We start from the raw sequence: 21,141 nt of genomic DNA, 5'->3' as shown, positions 1-21,141 counted from the left end.
TTTATTAAAAAATTTTTGAGGCCTCTAGATTTTTGGGGTCTAAAGCTCTAGCTTGGCCCAACCAAACTATTGGGCCGGCCCTGGTGCTACTCCTTTCTTCTTAATGTTTGTTTATTGTATTAGCCATTAATACAGAAAGAGACAGAGTCCTGTTAGAGTGTTAGGTTGAATGATTACTTGTTGAAACGAAAGATGCAGTTGGTTTTATGCTAGCAGTATAACATGAACTAAATCTTTGATCTTTATGTAATACTTGGTTTTAGGCTATCAATATAACATGAACTCAACGTGCAATCTTTAAATTTTCTTTACCGCATATCTAAAGACAAAACAAATATATGAATATTAAATGATCAAAACAGACACAAACACACTTATATACGAACGTACACATAAACTAATTAATTTATTTGCATCTCATATCCATTCGTTTCTTTTGTTTGTTTAAAACTCATGTGTTATGTTCGTTGATTCGGTTACAACCCAAGATTCATTTGAGTATATATATATAATTTCATTTCAAAATTTTGTATGTAAATACCCTTGGAACATGTACATAACGAAATGAATTATGACAAGTTTTTGACATTAATAAAATAAATATAGTCATACTTATTTACAAATTATCATGCTCAATAACTTGTGCCCCTCTCCACTCTTCACCAGGTTCAATCGTGATCGGAGTCAATATTGAAGCCGGACCTGTGCAAATAAAGTAGCCTTGCCCATATTTTTCGGACAGTGATCCGGGACTTGACAAATAAATGTCTTCAAACCCGATTCTTATTACCCTAAAAAACAATTCTCGTCCCTGCAAAAAAGGACAAGGATTTATAGACGCCACGATAATAATTGCATTAGTTAAGATAATAAATAATCGTCAAAGTTACCTGATCAAGTGTCTCGTACTTTGATGGAATAGTGTTATAGAACTCCTTTAATCTCTCTTCAAGAGGAGTGCCATAAACTCGACTAAGTTTATTCTTCAAAATGGTGATGGGTACATCTTGTACACTCCAAACTCCTACTTTCTTCTCTGGTTCCCACCCGAAGGAAAACCAGGCTGGATCTTCTGGTTTTACTGCTTCGGATGGTGATAGAATCTCAAATGGAGAAGATAAAGGAGGGTGAGTGCAATATGAGGAACCTTTGAGCCCATCGATGGCGGTTCCTCCCCGTTTCTTGAACTTGAGATGGCTGAGTATGACTGTTTTTAGATTAACAGGTTTTCGGCCATTGTTTTTTACTATAACTGCGGTTGCCATGCTTAGAGCATAGAGTGTGATCACATAGGTTATGTCAAGGGTTCCACTAGTGGTGCAACTCAATTCTACCTGCACAAATGAATTCCCTTTAATGTTGAGACAAACACAAAAAGTGAGGAAACATATATATCTCAACACAATAGGGGTGTCAATGTGTCGAGTTGGCAGGCTGATAGTTTCAGATTGGCAGATTGAATTAGTCAACCCAAACACAACCCATATCTTTATTCCTTTTAAAACATTAGGCCTAACCCGCACACACTTAGAACCATATGACCCAAACACAAATCATTTAATCCATTTGATCTAAACGTGTCAATGGGTTGAAGTTGGCGAATAGTTATCAAGTTGTAGACATGCTAATCTCGTTGCTGGGTTTTAAAAAATAGGTTAAACGGGTTAGCAAATCGACTTGTCTAATTAAACATATTGACGTGCCAAATTGTCTAATTAAACAGGTTGACATTTCAACCTGTTTAATTAAACGGGTAAACCCGAACATGACTTAGTAACTATACGAGTCAACTTGAAAGACGACATGCTTATTAAACAAGTTCAATATAACAATGCAAAATCTTGGTAGTCAACTTATGCCATATCCCCATATATAACTTAGGAACCATACGTTTTAGTGATGTTATCCGCATATACATAGTCAACAGAAAAATCGACTCGTAGTTAAAGCTATCATCCAACCAGAATTGCCACCTCTAGTTTTTGTAATTCACCAATTATTTAAAAAACCATCACTTATACAAAACATATTAAGTTACTAAAAATCGTACAAATCATATCATCAAAACAATAACACGACTCAAAACCAACAACAAAAATATTACAAGACACGTTAATAATGATTAAACCTTGGCAATTAACTAATTAAAACAAAAACATCACCTGCACAGCATCTATCGAATCCGAATCAGCATCCTTGACAACCCATTGCGACAAATCAACACCTTTCGACTTCGAATCATCCGAAACACTATCAATCACCAAACCGATCCCTCCTTTCTTAGCCAACGTCGTGTACAAAACCTCTTCAAACCCATCATCTTTCCAGTAAACTTTCGGTTTATACGAAGTAACATGTGCATTATTCAATCCAATTTTCACCGAACTGCCATTTCGGACCGTAAGTTCAGCATCCTGAGTCCCATCATCATTTTCCAAGAACTTGATGCCTTTCCTGCCAAATTTCTGATCAAGGGTCTCGGTAACGGTAACCGAAGGGGTTACGATTGAAGCGGTTGATTTGGGAATGAGTATGGATGGTTTTGGGAGGGAGAGAGATAGAAGAGAAGTTGCAGCCATGGAATTGAAGATGATGATATGATGATAAAGTGAAGGAAGTCCAATGTTTAAATTTTGTTTTTGTTTGGTTGTTTGGTCGTTGGGAATTTTTGTTTTTGCTCGTGGACTATTGGATGTAAACAGGTTAGGACCTTCAACTATGGATGTAACACCAAGTGAACACAAACTTTAACTAAAAAATCTAAAAACAATAATTGCCGTATTAATTGTTTATTGGATTACATCGAAACAGAAGACAAGCGGGCAACAAGCGGGCACCAAGTTGTTATGATATTTGATCTCCGTTTGAAATATTTTCAGAATATATTTACTTTTTTTAACGATGAAATTTTGTTGAAAACTAGCAAGATGTTAGAAAACAAAGACGAATACAAAGAATTGGAAAGATAATCGCATTTAGAATAAAATGGTTTACACCAATCCAAAATAAGAAACTTAAAATAACGTAGCAGGTTTTTTTAGTAAGTTGATGTAACGAAAAAAATTAACCGATTGAAAATTTGGTTTTTGGTTATGAAATTTTTATAGCCGGATTTTAAGGTTTGATAAAAATTATGTAAAAAGAAAAAAAAATGGTTTAGCCGAAATCATATTAAATGAAACCATTATATTTTTTTTATAGATACTATGTTATATGTCGAAAAGGTTTTATGCTGACGTATATAAACAACATATTAAATGTTTTTTATTTTTTTTATGAGTTAAAGGATTCATAAGATTTTATTGGGCAGAGATATAGTTGGATTTAGTTGATTCACGTTCAAAGCCGTTCGATGATTAACCGAATTAACTTAACCATCTATTCATACAACCGAATTAGTTGAACAATAGCCAAACTCGATTAGTTATAGAAACCTAAAAAATGGAACATCGATTATAGGTTTCGCTTAGCCTATAATCGAATCAAACTGACTCATGCTTAATCATAGCGTAAACGATGACCGAGTGATATTTATTACTATATTTTTTGATAATAACTCCCAATCCTTTTTCATGTTGATAATATGTTGATATTGGGTAATTGGACATGTGCTTAGAATTTATATTATGCCACATTAGGGTATTAGGGGCGTCTCCCGGACTGGGTTCGAGTTTCATCGGCTTAGTCGGGTACACCTATGCCAAACTGCCATCACTTGGGCATTAAGCTTCAGGTTCCCATTTAGATTTCACCAAACCGAATAAAAATGTCGATGGAGCAAGATATATGTGGGGTTAACCAATCATAAATCTTCATACACTTCTTAAGTTTGAGGTGATAGCATTCCTTCATTGATCCGTCTCTCATCACAAATCTTCATCATTAATTCTCCATACACTACAAATACCCTTTGTTTGCTAAATGTATATTTTTATATATCTCGGAAAAAATGAAAACTACACAAAATTAGGTATACATGACAATTTGTAGACTTTTTATTAAGAAGTAAGAACAAATGCTGTTTTAAATTTATAAAAAAACAATAAATGTATATTTTTATATATGTCGAAAATGAAAATGAGAACTACACAAAATTAGGTATACCGTACACATGACAATTTGTAAACTTTTTATTAATAACAAAAGCTATTTAAAATTTATATTAAACAATAAGACCGAATGTTCAAGAACATATGAAGAACATTAGTCAAAACAAGCTAATACAAAAAAATTTCTAGATGGCTTATGACTCTTAGAGTTTAGACTCATATTAATAAACGCTACTAAATTAAAAAAATCACATTTATTAAATCTATCTATAATATATATAAACGAAAACCCTAAAATTCTACCTGTCGCGATGTGGTTGTTCCCCCCCTTTTATAGAAGCCATCAAATTGCTTGATTTTTAAATGGATGCCTCTCGTTGATTTAACTCAAATTCATGGGTATGGGTCTTACTAAAACCAGATAGCTCTTAAACGGGTTATAATATCTCATTAAATTAAAAATTAATCTTACCAATTATTTGATGGAAAATTCCTATAAAATAGGGATATGCTAAAATTTAATATTCAATTTAAAAAGAAAAAGATATTATTTATAATTAATAAACAATTTTATAGTAAAAACATAAGCGGGTCATGGGTTAGCAAATCCAGATAGCTTTTAAATGGGTTATAACATCTCTTAAATGTGTTATAACATCTCATTAAATTAAAAATTAATATTACCAATTATTTGATAGAAAATTCCTATAAAATAGGGATATGCTAAAACTTAATATCAAATTTAAAAAGAAAAAGAAAAATTAACTTCTTATTTTAACCTAAACCTTATTTATAATTAATAAATAATTTTATAGTAAAAAAAAATAAGCGGGTCACGTGTCACCAAATCTAAATAGCTTTTAAAGGGGTTATAACATGTCATATTATTTTTTTTTTATGAAACCCTTTCATCAAATCATCAAACTCTAAGTATATTATTAACTTTCTTATAATAAAGAAAATTAAAATCCAAAAAGTAAATATTAGAAAACGAAAAATGTTAACAACCATTCTCTCAAGCAATCAGAATATACATATATAAATATTGAAAATGAATAATGTAAAACAACCCCGTAATACGGGGGAAAAAATCTAGTACATAATATAATAAATATAATATAAAACCTGCAATGGCGTACCTACCTTGTGATAAATGTAGAAATATCATATAGGTGGATTTTTTTTAGAATCGAAAATATGAATCTAGAAAGTATGGCCGGAGATAAAAATTTGAAGTTGTGAGCCTGTCTTGAAAGTTGTCTAATACAAAACAAGATGTCTCATGCATGAGATGAGATGCTACTGGGTTTTCAATTTCATTGTCGTTAACATATGAATCCTTATGCTTGATAATATATGAGTTTTGCTTTTGTTGGATCAGAGTCCATGATTTCATAATGTTATTATTGATCATTGGTGGTTTTGCTCAACTTTTGTGTTATAGATGCATATCTTATTAAATCAGAAGCTAATCACATTCTACACCATATATATATGAACCATTGCCGGCCTAAACCATATAATATATATCATAGTCAAGATATGCAAGCATGAAAAGAACACACAAGACCACCTGACCATGTCTTAATACATAGCATATCTTACACAAAACAAACAAATGCCTAAAAAGGGATCTTCCTCATCTAACAAGATTCACAATCGTTACATATAATGTACTCTACAAAGCTTGTTCACTCAACGTGACAAAATAAACATTAAATACACTCGTTTACAACTAGCTATTACTTTTTCTCTTTCAGTCACATATGACTTACCTATAAATTAGAGTCAGGTCAAACGAATCAAACACCATATCAACATTAAATGTATTTGTAACGTATAGCACTGATGGTCTACAATTATCTCACCCTTAATTCAAACACACAATTTTAACCATTGTTATAACAATATCCATGCATCAAATAAAATTATTTTTAATTTCAAATCTCATTTCCCCTTAAAAGAAAAAAAAAATTAACAGAGCCTACCAGATGCAATGCAATAGGTTGAGTTGGAATTAGATTATTGGCAGGAATTGTAAGAATTAATAAGTCAAGTATTCATATTCAATCATTTAAGTGTCGAGTCAAAATCATGAAAAGATATAGCCCTATTTGTTGAATATTTTGGTGTTTACCCAAAGAGGAAAAATATGTTTACCAAAAATAAGAAGTACATTGAATCGACAAAGACAAATAATTATTTTCAATGGTTTTTTTTTTATTTTTTATTTTTATAAAAAACACAAGTGTTTTTATTAAATAAAATAAAATATAAAACACAAACACAAACACAAACACAAACAAACCGACAGCCGCAAACAACACAACTCAACACATATGCCGATTATTAATATATATACTACTTACTGTATGTACTTTTCTTCTTCTTCTTCATTTTAAATCTCATATCTCATCATCCCTAACCTAACTAACAGACTTATTCCACCTTATTTATTTGCAGAACATTTGAATTCCTTTCAATTCACCAGATAAGCTAAACAACTCAATTCACAGACCTTACTACACCGATCTAACAGCCGATCGAGTCACAAACGTTAGGGTTTCATCTCTCAAATTCGCTGATTAATCAAGCATTTCGTTCCGATCATCTCTATTTTCCACCTCCTGAGGTATAATCGATCTACTGTTTGGCTTTATTATTTCAATTCATTGAAATTGTGAGTGAATTGAATTGATTTGATTCCAAAACCACCACTGCTGTTAGATTTATATTATACCATGTATGCTGCTGTTGCTTTGCTAGATTTTTGGTCCCTAAGGAATCATATTTCAAGTAGATTGTTGTAGAATCTTTATAAATATCTACTTGTACTTTTTTTAATTTCTTTTTAAAATGTTACAATCTGTATAAATATCTAAAATGCTTTCTGCTTAAGCAACTTTTTTCACTCTTTGTTCTGCTGTACTTGCGGATTCATAACACTTCATAACACTTACTGCCTTTACTAGCAACATTGTTTATAAGATTCATATCATTTCTTTATTTTGTATAGAACTATAGATAACTTCTTCCAGGCTTGAACGGGCCACATTGGATATGAGTTTGATATAACTTGCATGGGTGACGATGCCACAACTGCGAAGTGGAGCACGGAGATCAAAACGGCTCGGTGATCTCCAGCCTGCTTCTCAACCGATTGACCAAACCGAACACGTAGCTGCACCAACCCGAACCAGAAGGAAGACTGGTGGTGGAAGGGGAAGAGGTGATGCTGGTGGTAATAGGCTGACTGCTAGAGGTAGAGGCAGAGGTGCTAGATTGATTGGTTTGGACCAGGAACCGCCTTGTAGTATTCTTCCTGACCCTGCGGCTCTTCCGGTTGGTGAGCCTGGTTTAAATAGAATAGACGCGGTTGCAGATAACAATATTGGCATGGAGGGTGGAAGTGCTGATAAAATAATGGGAGTTGAAGAAGAAGGAAATACACCTGCTGTGCCTGGAAGGGTAAATACAAAATTTTGTTGCAGTTTTCGTTTAATTAAATTAATGAACATGAACAAATGGTATTTTGGACTTCAATTTGGATATTCACGTTTACTTTTAGCTCATGTTACTTTATGTTCATTTGTATTTGTGAACCGTTTGGAAGCAAGCTACCAGCGCCTATCAGCGAGAACTGGGCTTGTCTTGGTATCTTTTTGGCATCTTTTTCTTTGCTTTGACCGCGACTTTTTTTGGTCTTCTTCTTTCCTTCGGCCCATGTTTCAAAGGGATCTCTCTTGAACGGCGGTTGGTCAGTCCTTTTCTTCTGTTGATGCTGAGACTGATGCTTTGACTGTCTCCCATATCATTGAGAATAAAGATCCACTTGTAGACGCTAAACTCAGTACCTCGCTTCCTTCCTATGTATTTTGCTCCCGGAGGCACTGGCTCGAATCCAGTTCGTGACAACCACAAAGCCTTTGATCATAGAATATCTCGGGACCCACGCTGGTAAGGGGCTCTGGCAGCTGCACTTTTTTTTTATATGATGCATCGAATGCTTCCTCTGCTTTCAGTAAAAATCCCAAATATGATCGAGGCACTCTTTCTCTTATAGCGCTCTTTCCTTCCCTTCGAGCTAGCCGGAATCAATCCATTTCTTTTGTCTGTTGGTTAGAATATTAACACACTTTCAAAAACGAACACGAAAACATTCATTTTCTTAGCGAACGAACACAAACAAGAAAGTCCATTCATTTAATTGTTTGTGCTCGTTTATTTGTTCGGATAAAGTTAAACGAATGATCATGAACAAGCTCCATTCGTAGTGGAATGATCATGACCAAAACACTTTCAAACTAATTATTACAATACTAATTCACAAGAATCATTTAATCAACTTATGTTTTTGCATAAAAGTTGTAAATTAACCTGTGTTATTGGTTTGATACAGGTACAAGTGGGTAATTCTCCTATATATAAGACAGATAGAAAATTGGGGAAAGGTGGTTTTGGTCAAGTTTATGTTGGTAGGAGGGTTAGTGGTGGAACAGAAAGAACCGGGCCTAATGCCGTTGAGGTATGTTAAAAAACGATATAAGCTTTTCATAGTAACTCTATTAATGTCACCAAAAGTTTAATTCCTTTTTGAATTCGGTTTTCTAGGTAGCATTAAAGTTTGAGCATCGTAATAGTAAAGGTTGCAACTATGGTCCTCCGTATGAGTGGCAGGTTTACAGGTATTTATCATTTCTAAAAATTATTTGGAGTCATTAAATTAATAATATGTGTAAAGCTCAAGTTCTGACAATATGACACTGTGATCTAATTTCTGTTACAAAAGCACCTTGAATGGATGCTATGGGATTCCATGGGTTCACTATAAGGGCCGGCAAGGCGATTTTTACATTCTGGTGAGTTTAGAATTTGACTGACATCACAAAACACTCACTTTATAGTAGAATAATTATTATTTACATTGTTGTGTTTGCAGGTTATGGACATGCTTGGACCTAGTCTTTGGGATGTTTGGAATTCTTTAGGCCAATCGTAAGCTGATAGCTTATTTAATTTAATTATTTTATATTTAATATCTTATATTATTCTTCTCACATGCATGATTTTTCATTAACTATTTATTTTATTTCCTTAACAGAATGTCACCAAGTATGGTGGCTTGCATTGCGGTTGAGTCAATATCAATTCTTGAAAAGCTTCACTCGAAGGGGTAGGCGTTTTTTTTTTATAACAATATAGCTGCAAATTTAAAGACTTCTTTTTGTTGACCATACCATTGGCCCTTTTTTGTGTTCTTTTTAATTGAAGATTTGTACATGGAGATGTGAAGCCGGAAAATTTCTTACTTGGTCAACAAGGATCAGTGGATGAAAAGAAACTATATCTTATTGATCTTGGTTTAGGTATGCTTTATATGATTTATTACTTTATTTTTGTAATTGTATGATTATATCTTAATTTAAGATTCTTTATATTCTATATCATTACTTTGTCATTCATTTGTTATTTGTCACTATTTCAGCATCAAAATGGAAAGAGTCAACATCTAGTCAACATGTTGAATATGATCAACGACCGGATATATTCAGGTATGTCACTTCATGTGCATTTTTTATGTACTTAAATACTTATATAGTTATATGATTATATATTAATATAAATTTTCACACATTTTTTTTGCAGAGGTACAATTAGATATGCAAGTGTGCATGCACATTTAGGTCGAACTGGGAGCCGAAGGGATGATCTTGAGTCACTTGCATACACGCTAATATTTCTCATTAAAGGAAGGTTACCATGGCAAGGTTACCAGGTCAGTTTCGTCTTTTCATTATTAAATTTTTATTATTTTTTGTTTTTTTGGTTTTGTTGGTTATGTTTTAACTTTTTTCAGTTTAACCTTACAGGGAGACAACAAGAGTTTTCTTGTTTGTAAAAAGAAAATGGCAACATCTCCTGAGCTGATGTGTTGCTTTTGTCCCGCACTGTTTAAACATTTTCTTGAAGCAGTTACAAATTTGAAATTTGATGAGGAGCCTAATTATTCAAAGCTTATTTCTTTATTTGAGAGCCTTATTGAACCCGTGACATCGTTAAGACCTATCAGAATTGATGGCGCACTTAAGGTTTATTTGCATTTTTATACTTTTCATTTTATTTTATGGGCAAATTGCATGAAAACGAACAGAATATTATGCAATTTTCCATTTTAGGCAAATTGTATCCGGCTTTTTTTTATGCATACAAGAGGACCTTTTGACCCTTTAAGCAGATGCGGCTCAAGTTGCAGACATGGCGATACAACGTGGCATGACACGTCACCTCGTTGGCCTATGTGGCAGTACATGTAGTATGCCACATCACCTCACTTGCCTTCCTACTTGGCAGTACACATGACCTGCTGACTAAGTTTTTCTTACTTGCATGCAAAACGTCGTTTTCTATGCATAAAAAGAGTTTGATACATTTAAAATGACAACTCAAATGGAAAATTGCATACGTTTTAGTACCTTTTTATCATATGGTCCTATTTATATATGTAGTGTTTGATATAAACCTCTTTTTGATGTGTCTTTTTTTGTCTATTTAGGTTGGACAAAAACGGGGTAGACTGCCGGTTAATTTAGAAGAAGATGAACAACCTAAAAAGAAAGTACGATTAGGTAGTCCTGCTACACAATGGATTTCTGTTTATAACGCTCGTCGTCAGATGAAACAAAGGTGGGTTATGTTATTATACTTTAGTGATATATTAAGAAATATTATATTATATTATCGTATCTCTCTCTCTCCCTCTCTCCCTCTCTCTCTCTCTCTATATATATATATATTAGCAGTTACAAAGGAACTTTAAAAGTTGGCATAAATAGAGTTCCATAAACAGATAAGCTCATCCCTTTCCCATTTTTTTCATTGGTTAAAAGCAAGAAATGTTGGTGTTCGTTTACTCAACTTTTGTTCTTGTTTATTAAATGAACAATAAACGTGCACAAACAACAAAGATCTTGTTTGGTATTTCTGGTTAATGTAATAATCTTTCTTTTTGCAGATATCACTACAACGTTGCAGATGCAAGACTTCGCCAGCATGTAGAAAAGGGCAACGAAGACGGATTATACATAAGCTGTGTGGCATCAGCCTCAAATCTTTGGGCCTTAATTATGGATGCAGGAACTGGATTTTGTTCCCAAGTTTATGACATTTCACCTGTTTTCCTTCACAAGGTTATTGTAATTTTGATGATTCTTCTTGCCTTTTGAATTTCATGTTATTTTTCATTTATATATTTACAAGTTTTATAAAATTTTCTTCAGGACTGGATTATGAAACAGTGGGAGAAGAATTTTTACATCAGTTCCATTGCCGGTGCAGCCAATGAAAGCTCTTTGGTTGTCATGTCTAAAGGTGAGATTTTCTTCTGCTGCAGTTTCTCTTATTGTAAATGATGCAATTTTAAGCCATGTATAATTGGGTTAATTTAGGCTATACTTTATGTAACTGTTTCTGTTGGCAAAATTGAAAAAAATAGGATTGTTTTAAAAAAATTGACCGTTTTTATAAAAGTAGTTTTGAAAACCTTACTTTATATGTTTTGTAAATTAATTGAATAATTCGAGTAAGAAAAATCAACTGTAATAAAACTTACTGGAGTTTGGAGGTGTGCATGTTTGAATTTGTGTAGTAATGAGATATTAAAATGTTTTATCATGTGGCAAATTCAGTTATATAATAAATTCATTGATAGAATGACTGAAAAGGACATTTTGTGAAGAAAACAGAGAGCTTACTAATCATTTTTGCTGTGGTATTTGGTATGAAACTAATTATCAATCACTAATTATTCATAATAATTAGATAATAAACTCCAATATAGTAGCAACCAACTGCTCTTTTATTTTGTTTATATTTTTAACTTTTGTGTAACTTTCAGGAACACCTTACACTCAACAATCCTATAAAGTGAGTGAATCATTTCCATTTAAATGGATCAGCAAAAAATGGAAAGAAGGATTTCATGTGACTTCAATGGCTACAGCTGGCAGTCGTTGGGGTGTTGTGATGTCACGGAATTCTGGATTCTCTGAACAGGTATTATTATTTGGTATTATTATTATTGTTAATTATTATTAACAAATGATTAAAGTGCTCTTGTAATACTCTAGGTTGTAGAACTCGATTTTCTTTACCCAAGTGAAGGTATCCACCATAGATGGGAAAGTGGGTACAGGATAACAGCTATGGCTGCCACAGCCGATCAAGCTGCTTTTATATTAAGTATCCCGAGACGTAAAATAGTGGATGAAACACAAGAAACTTTGAGAACGTCTGCCTTCCCAAGTACCCATGTGAAGGTAAAGACCCTATCTTCTTGAATAATATTGATTTATTGCAATTTTTGTAGTCACTGAAGAAGTTAAAGTGTTGATGCTGTAGGAAAAATGGTCAAAGAATCTTTATATCGCATCCATGTGTTATGGTCGAACCGTATGCTGACAGAATTGACCGTTGGAGCTTTTACAAACCGGGTTTACATGTGAGCATAAAGTCGGTGAGGGGATCATCTTATGTTGCTGTAAAATCAAAATAAGAATGATAATGAGAAGAACAAGGAAAAACGGAAAGATAAGAGAAATGTGTGTTATCGTATATGATCTAAAGTTAGGGCGCAACAGATGAATGAGAACACCTGGTTGGTGATCAAAATTATTGTGTACCCTTCGAAGATTTTATTAATGATGGGAAATGAAATCTATATGTATTTGACTTGAGATAGATGCATATTTAACTTTTCTCGCGTACAAAGAAAGGATAATTGTGTAGGCGTGCCCTTAATTAATGAGCAGTATTAAAGAAACTGACATGACATGATAGGCATTTGTGCTCGTCTGTCATCGTAATGTTATGTCAATGCATAATCTTACATGTACTCTTGAGATAATAGTGATGGAACACACCAGAGACAGTAAAGAAAGCAAGACATAAGAGATTTATGTGTTCCGATTTAAATTGACCTGTATTCATGGGCCACGGGCCGCAGTGCTGCACTAGCGAGTCAAGTTTGTTTAAGAGGTAGTGAGGATTACCATTATATTGGGGTAATGCTTATAAACGACACCAAAAGTTTGGGGGTACCTAACTGACTTAGTTTAGGGTCAAATGTCTAGGACCACATGATGGACAAAAGTGGTAGATCTAGAAGTGGTAGGTGTGTCAGTTAGCCGTTCTAAGACTGCCCGCAATGGGCACTTTTTAGAGGGCGCGAAACACCGTCGCGGGGCGCCGTCGGTAGAGGCGCGGAGGGGAGAGGCGCCAAGAGGAAGACAGGCGCGGAAGGAATGGTGGTGGGCCCTCTCTTTCTTCGTCACTCACACACACATACATAAGGTTAGGTTAAAGTAAAAACCCAATTGAGTTGTGCAAACTCTAAAAACTCATTCTCAACCACATGTTTTTAATTAGAGTTTGAATCTTGTGATCCACAATTAAAGTTAATAAAAAATGTAAACATATATATAACATTTTCTCTCTCTTGAAAACATATATAAAAATTAGTAAAAAAATAAAAATGTTTTTTTTTTATTTTTTGATATTTTGTATTAAATGTAGCGACATATATTACATCATCATCATCATCGTACTCAGTATATCCCACCAATAACAATGCTATGGTAGGGTCTGAGGAGGGTAAGATGTAGACAACCTTACCTCTACCCCATAGGGATAGAGAGGCTGCTTCCGATGAGACCCCCGGCTCGATAGTAGTTTTGCATCAAGCCTTGGACATAAGGCACATAGCACTCAATCATCGGGACACCGGCTGATTGGTGCATGTGCCCTTGTCTTTCGGCTATCAACGCCACCACATGATGCCTGAATAACCTTCCCCCACTTTTAACGTTATTTTCACGAGATTAGTAAAATAACGTCAAAATTAGTGCAATTTTACTTTTGCCCACCCGAGAGTTCACACATATATACATTATATGCGTGCACCGCCAGCAGGGCAATATCGACATATATTACATGTTCAAAAAAAAAAAAAACGATGTTACATAGGGTTTTCACATCTCAAATGGGTTTTTATGTTATACTTCCCCTATAGGAGAAGTATAGTTTGAAAACCCTCTTGAGTTGAGAAAACCCGTATAAACCCTATGTAACATCGTTTTTTTTTTGTTACATTTAATACAAAACATCGAAAACATAAAAAAAAATGTTTTGCTATTTTTTTTTTACATTTTTTTAGTATTTTTTATATATGTTTTCAAGAGAGAGAAAATGTAAATAAACTTTAACATTTTTTATTAACTTTAATTGTGGACCACATGATTTAATCTTTAATTAAAAATATATGGTTGAGAATGTGTTTCTAGAGTTTTCACAACTCATGTGGGTTTTTATTCTAACTAACCCATATATATATATATATATTGGGGGCGCCCAAGAGGCATTAAACCATAGCGGGGCGGGCTTCGAAGCCATGTTTTCTATGAGGCGATGACGTGGCATTGTGGAAAGGCTTCGAAGCCCCCCACCATAGCGGATAGCCTAAAAGATCAATGGTGAACATCCTTTTAGATATTAAACATTAATTAGCGAATGACAGAATCTTAATGGATGATTGTATTCTTCTTTCAACGAATTTCCTTGTAATCTTTTGAGCTAGAACATCATATTCATAAACTGGATTCGGTTTTTGAATTTGAGAAAAAAATTTAGTAAAAGATTTAATTTTCCATGGTAGCCCTGCTTGCGGTGCGCACATATGATGTATATATGTGTGAACCCTCGGGTGGGCAAAAGTGAAATTGCACTAATTTTGACGTTATTTTACTAATCTCGTGAAAATAACGTTAAAAGTGACGGACGGTTAATCAGGCATCATGTAGTGGCGTTGATAGCCGAAAGACAAGGGTACATGCACCGATCAGCCGGTGTCCCGATGATTGAGTGCTATGTGCCTTATGTCCAAGGCTTGATGCAAAACTACTATCGAGCCGGGGGTCTCACCGGAAGCAGCCTCTCTATCCTTATGGGGTAGAGGTAAGGCTGTTTACATCTTACCCTCCTCAGACCCTACTATAGCTTTGCTATTGGTGGGATATACTGAGTACGATGATGATGATGATGATTTAATTTTCCATGGCAAAAAGACCATAAAAACTTTTATTACATATAGTGTAAATATTGATGATTACATGCACCATCTCACACAGTTGCACAACATAATTCAAACATCCTGGGATACTAACCATTTTCATAGAACACTTAATATCCAATAAACATCTATCTAAACACTTGTACAATTCATTTTTTTGTTAAAGAAACGACAACACTTAAGTCTCTTATTTCTTTAGTGGCAAGATATTCCGCCACCTTCTTCCCAAACTTGTTAAACAACAAGTCAATTATGGATTTCCCGAAATGAGAAGCAAACAAAGGTTCTGTAATAGCCCTAATTAATTTAGCTGTGTTTTCCCCATCACGGTCGAAATCAGTGTCTTGCTCATCCATCTCGAATTCAAATACATTCATGTAATCAAGAGAAAACGATCCATTTGCTTCAATAATATTCCTAAGTTCATCCTCATGCGGAAAATAAAATGGGAGATTGAATGAGTTGATATCTGATTCTCGAACCAATCCCTATGTGTTAAATTATAAACAGTTAGTCGATGAAGCTAACTAGAACCTAACTTTGGATACAATGTTCTACATTGCTTTAAGTTAGAATTTGGATACACAAAACCTTATACCTCTTTGAGCATGTCAAGTAGTGATGTGGTAAGTAACTCCCAGAACTCGCAGCAATCATCACTAGTTGGATCAATGTTACTCCTGTTAGGTATAGTTAAAACCATGCGTCCCCCACGTACTATTTCCTCGGAGCGTAGTTGTAAAAACTTTGTAAAGTCTATGAGAAATCGATTTCCATATGCTTGCAATACATTTAGAGGACTTATTTTCCCAATATGTATATTTAATTTATTATCTTGAAGTCCTTCAGGTACCTTCACATATATAGTGCATTCAGAAGTATAGTCACTAAATTACCTATATATGGTCTTGATTGTGTGGTTAATAGTAGCGGACCCAGGAATTATTTTCCAGGGGGGGGGGGTGTTCATCGGAACTTAACACTAATTTTAAGAGGGACGATTGAGATTTTTACATACAAATAACACTAAAAAAAAAAAATTAAGGTAGACGGTCCCCCCCACCACCACCACCACCAAAACCTAACACATGGATCCGCCACTGTGAGTTGGATTCCAAGATATTAACACACGTATGAAGATCTGTAATTTCCATCTTGAAGATCAAAACTACATTTAGGTGTTCTAAACTCTTCCATCACTACTACAAAAACACACATTCCAATATAATCCGGTTTTATGAGAAACAGACAAATCTTTTTGCAATATTAATCATCTTAATAGTGTGAATGTCATGTTTCTTTTGAAAAACTGTATCATATATAAGAGTAATAATATATAGTTCCATCTTATGCACCGGGTTTTATTAGTTGAGGGACCCGATTGTGCAACCTAGTTATATTACATCAATTCGAATAGGACTCCCTCGGTTCTATTCAATTCCAAATGTATTAGTGTATAGGCTTATTATGATTTTATTGCGCCTATATTTAATTATAATGATCATATCGTACACGATTGTCATAGAGCTGGATATTACACAAACCTGAGAGAGCCAATGAATACTATAAGATGAGTGAACAAAGTGCAAACTTATGTCCGGAAAGAGTCTACCAAAGAAGGAGCCTGGAACAGCTGAAACAAAACATGGACCAAAATTTCACCCTTGTCCTTCTTGAGGATTTTGTAAAAGTTGGGTAATATTTTGAAAAGATTATTGAAATCATTTTCAAAGAGGTCATTTAAGCACACTTGTATCTGTGGTGTTTTACGATTATTTTCCTTGCACACCTCATGGATTGTATCAATGATACTAGATGCAACCAGGAGTGTATTCATGCTAGAGGAGCATCCTAAATCAGCAATCGCGAAACAGTTGTCAAAGAAGCCATCCTGATTAGCCATACCATCGATTGAACGCTTCAAAAATGGTGCCGCTTTCTGGATTGCAATTTTCTGTAAAGAAAGCATTACTTTGAGAAGCCCGTTGTTGTATGCAAAAGTTAGAACATTATATATATTGTTACACAAACGTATATGTTTATATTCATGGAATGGATCTAAATGTGTATTATAATGGCAAAGAGACTATGAAGATATACCTGGAGAAGGGAGTTGCTTGCATAACTTGAATCATCATCGCCACTATTCATATGTAGAATGTCTAGAAGTGTTATGATGGTTCATGAACTGCCTAAGGTAGCACAAAAAACTCGATTCAATCGAAACCTTACTATGTAGTTACTTGTCAATATGCGACGACTTCAGCTTCCAGGAATGATCAGATGAGATATACGAATTCTGGACCCGAGTCAATATGGCCGATTCCAAACAAATGGCTATGCATTGATTGATTCCATAATCATTGGCTATGCATTGATTGATTCCATAATCACTTCAGCTTCCAGCACCACCTGCTATTATTCTATATCCAAATTATATATTTTCATTCATATATTGAACAAAAGGATCCAATTACAATAAAGAGGTGGGTAACCAAATCATATCCTACTTTCCAACACAACCTTAAAGAAAAACAACTAATCTCAATCAACAACAAAACAAACAATGTGTCCCATGAGACTTCTGCTGGTGTTTTTCTCAGCAATTTTAGCTGGTTATATGGCCTGGAAGTTGGTTCGAACCTTATTTGAGACCGAAAACAATGTTTTTGACAATGATTCGTCAATTAACAAACAATCTAGCAACATCAAGGTAATTCTTGTTCTATGAATCGACCATTTTCTCCCTACGAAAAAGTTAGAATTATTAATCCATGGGTTTGACTAAAAGTCAAACCTTATTGTGATCCTAGGAGGTGTTAGGGATTGCTTATTTTACCCTACTTATGACTTAAAGCGTCTACGCCCGAGGTCCATGTCTAGGTGGCAGGGCACACGAAGGCAGCACTGACGAGCACCGTTGAGGAGAAAGTTTGTCACATCTAAGTTTGCGGTTGCAAACTTGAAAATGATGATGACATGGTAGTTTCTCTTTCTCCCTCTCTCACATACACCTGTATATACATTATATACATACATATATATATATATAATTTTAATAGTATTTAATGGGGTTTGTTGTGGAAGAAAACAAGGTTTTTGAAAAAAGTTTGAAATATTATTTGGCATTGATGTGACGGTTTGTAGAAGTTTGTTGTTGTGGATACCCTTATAACTTTTCTAAAAAGTTATACGGTGTTTAGATAAGTTAAAAGTTGCGAGGGGAATAAGTCATAATTGTTAGAAAATATGGTGAATGGATATTTGGTGGTTTTATTATATGTGACTATTTAAGTGGTGAATTGAATTATATCTCTTAACTAGAGTATTTATGTTACTTTATTAGAGGTTTAATGTCTAATATTAAGTCTCTAATTAATAAGAGACTTTTCATCCATGCATGGCTAATATACAAGAGTTCTTATGTGTCTCATTTAGATAAGAGAAAAAGAATTCTTAGAAAAGGGAACACTTGAAAACCACATATGTGAGAACCTATAAAAAGGAGTACTCTCTACTCGTTTCCATCACCATCTTATTCTTCCATATTTCTTTTCAACAACACCACTTTACCTAATGCAATCACGGGCGCGAGTGCCATCTCCGGCAGTACACACGCTGTTCCGGTTGTTGTACCCTAGGAGACAAACAGACTCTTTAGTAGAGACTCGAAATCTGTTTTAAGGGAAACGTATTGAATACGTGCCTCAACCACACTCAATATATATATTGTTTTCTTCATCTTTTGTTGCAGTCAATGGAGTATAGCCACACCAAGGAAAACTAAGACGGATGTGAAAATATCCAACGGGTGAAAGACTCGGGTCAAGAAGTTTCTGTTAAAGTTCTCACCAAAGACATCGACATGAATCTTTATAATAATATAAATTGCACTTTATATTTATTACTTTTTGGTTTTGTACATGGTATTGTACTATGGTATTTCTCTTGTATAACGAGAGTATCGTTATAATTATTTTATTTTATTATTTTTAAATAATATTGTGACCCCTATCCTACAATAATTTACACTTTTATAACTTATAACTTATCGTCTAAAGTTAGAGGGTTAAAATGAGAAATCCCAAACACCCCTATTATTGATGTAAAGAAAGTAGAAATTTGTGTCATCAATGTATAAATTGCTAAATTTGTTTGAAGTTAAGTTAATATCCATCTCAACAATCAAGATAATCTTCTTCCTAGAACCGTTTGCTTATAAATGGGACAATTTGGACTATAGGCCACGGGTGTACGTGCATGGGTCGGTTTTGGGCTAAAACCGAACCAAGAAACAAAAAATTGGATTTTGAGTTATTAAAAACCATTCGAATTGGGTTTTTTGATTTAGGTTCGGTTCGGTTTCGATTTATTTAACCATTTGGGCTGGATATATTTGGGTCGGAATATTTTTGGCACAATATAATGAATTTAAGCAATTAAATCCTTTCGTTAATTAATGATTAGTGTGACACCCCAAAATGGGCGTGACGAAAAGTTGGATTTACACGAAAACAAAGCCACTTTATTGAAAATCACAGTGGAAGTCAAAAGTCTGTAGAAACAAATGTACAACAAACTTAAACAAAGCTACGTTTATCAGAGTTCCTTGTGTCAAGTACTACTTATGCCAACATTAGCTAGGTGTGATTAAACATTTACCTTTACTCATATGTTCTAGTTATCGTTCGTTAAGTAGTCAAGTACTCAATGTATCTAGCTTCCCATCCTTATAAGGCATTTGGCTATTTGACACTTATCTGACACCTCTTGAAGTTACCTAAATCTCAGTTTAAGTTTAGATGCAAAATACTAGCATCTAAATCTCTTAAACTATAGCTATGATACCAACTTGTGACACCCCAAAACAGGGGTGCGGCGAAAAGTTGGATTTACATGAAAACACATCGTCTTTATTGGCAATCACAGTGGAAGTTATAAGTCTTTAGAAACAAAAGTACAACAAACTTAAACAAGACTATGTTTATCAGAGTTCCTTGTGTCAAATACTGCTTATGCCAAATAGCCACCCGATGCTTTCTGCGACACTTACTACTCTTTTTCTGAATGCATGCTCAAAAAATATTCGTTTCAACATAAAGTTGTTGAGTTCATGAAAGTATAAAACAATAATCAGTTTATGTGTATCATCTTGTAAAGTACAAAAAAAAAAACATGCCGATAAATCAATTATTATTCCCACAAGAATATTTGCTAACACACACACATATATATATACACACACACTTTTAGTTCACAACCTCCATAAACACACCACACCACATTCTACGCAAGAATGAATTCTAAAATATATATAGTGGTGATATCAATGTATACATACCTCGACATAAGAAGCTTAATGATTAACATACGTTTACTTTAAAGTAGATACACTTAAATACATTCATCTTGATAAATATTAGCTTGCATGTATCCCAAAAAAAAAAATATAAAAAAAGGATTTGTCATGAAAACTCACTTGCTTGAAATAACGGAATGTTTACAAGAAATCTAAGGTCTTGGAGTAAATTGCTTTTCCACTTCTCTACGGTTTATACCTATATTAATATTATAAATAAATAATGATAATGATTTGTAATTCGTGTGTTCTATTCTGATCTTAATATATGTATGTGTTATAGAAAATTTCATTGTAATATAAAGTGAATAATAGTTTATGAATTATTATATTAAGCATAAGAAAATAAAATTTTCCATATATTTAAGGAACTAGAATGTTATGTTTACAAACATTCTCCTTTGCTTCTTTGAATTCCTTTAATAAAATAAAAACGGATGTAGTGTGTGGCGGTTGTCAGTTTGGAAAGGCTCATAAGCAACCGTTTGAGAACTCTAGTTATCGAGCCAAAGCCCCTCTCGAGCTCGTTCATACCGATGTGTTCGGTCCGGTAAAGCAACCAACGGTCAAAGGTATGATTTTTATGATATCATTTATTGACGATTATTCGA

General features: G+C 34.0%; 2 protein-coding genes and 1 pseudogene across 3 annotated transcripts; 1 reads left to right on the top strand and 2 right to left on the bottom strand.

The window, feature by feature from the left end:
- Positions 1–502: 502 nt before the first annotated feature.
- LOC143532195 (photosynthetic NDH subunit of subcomplex B 2, chloroplastic-like) lies at positions 503–2,644 on the bottom strand. Its single transcript, XM_077027311.1, has 3 exons — positions 2,163–2,644; positions 891–1,334; positions 503–811 (listed from the first exon to the last, which is right to left on the bottom strand). The coding sequence occupies exons 1-3, from the start codon at positions 2,577–2,579 to the stop codon at positions 617–619; spliced, it is 1,056 nt and encodes a 351-aa protein (XP_076883426.1). The 5' UTR covers positions 2,580–2,644; the 3' UTR covers positions 503–616.
- Positions 2,645–7,060: 4,416 nt separating this feature from the next.
- On the top strand, positions 7,061–12,636 carry LOC143532193 (casein kinase 1-like protein HD16). The gene is made up of 16 exons (XM_077027308.1): positions 7,061–7,517; positions 8,449–8,574; positions 8,661–8,734; positions 8,839–8,908; positions 8,989–9,044; positions 9,151–9,222; positions 9,321–9,415; positions 9,535–9,601; positions 9,696–9,825; positions 9,920–10,138; positions 10,603–10,733; positions 11,062–11,236; positions 11,327–11,417; positions 11,944–12,101; positions 12,176–12,364; positions 12,447–12,636. Exons 1-16 carry the CDS (start codon positions 7,140–7,142, stop codon positions 12,504–12,506), a joined length of 2,091 nt encoding a protein of 696 aa, XP_076883423.1. The 5' UTR covers positions 7,061–7,139; the 3' UTR covers positions 12,507–12,636.
- A 2,667-nt stretch (positions 12,637–15,303) lies between these two features.
- On the bottom strand, positions 15,304–17,352 carry LOC143532192 (putative methyltransferase TCM_000331; annotated as a pseudogene). Its single transcript, XR_013135135.1, has 4 exons — positions 17,272–17,352; positions 16,716–17,125; positions 15,770–16,024; positions 15,304–15,659 (listed from the first exon to the last, which is right to left on the bottom strand). The product of XR_013135135.1 is annotated as a putative methyltransferase TCM_000331 (transcript).
- Positions 17,353–21,141: the final 3,789 nt, after the last annotated feature.

Source organism: Bidens hawaiensis, unplaced genomic scaffold (assembly GCF_021521415.1).
Source record: "Bidens hawaiensis isolate Kalapana, Puna unplaced genomic scaffold, B.hawaiensis_p1.1 tig00009385_1, whole genome shotgun sequence".
Lineage (NCBI taxonomy): Eukaryota > Viridiplantae > Streptophyta > Magnoliopsida > Asterales > Asteraceae > Bidens > Bidens hawaiensis.
The sequence above is the reverse complement of the archived record's forward strand: the minus strand, read 5'-3'. Positions and strand labels throughout refer to the sequence as shown.

Bases quoted from the DNA above. Each gene is read 5' to 3' on its own strand.
- LOC143532193 (XM_077027308.1), top strand. From the start codon at position 7,140: ATGCCACAACTGCGAAGTGGAGCACGGAGATCAAAACGGCTCGGTGAT. The intron at 8,575-8,660 runs GTATGTTAAAAA...TCGGTTTTCTAG, and splicing joins CCGGGCCTAATGCCGTTGAG to GTAGCATTAAAGTTTGAGCA. The intron at 8,735-8,838 runs GTATTTATCATT...CTGTTACAAAAG, and splicing joins TATGAGTGGCAGGTTTACAG to CACCTTGAATGGATGCTATG.
- LOC143532195 (XM_077027311.1), bottom strand. From the start codon at position 2,579: ATGGCTGCAACTTCTCTTCTATCTCTCTCCCTCCCAAAACCATCCATA. The intron at 1,335-2,162 runs GTGATGTTTTTG...TCATTTGTGCAG, and splicing joins ATTCGATAGATGCTGTGCAG to GTAGAATTGAGTTGCACCAC. The intron at 812-890 runs GTAACTTTGACG...CCTTTTTTGCAG, and splicing joins AGTACGAGACACTTGATCAG to GGACGAGAATTGTTTTTTAG.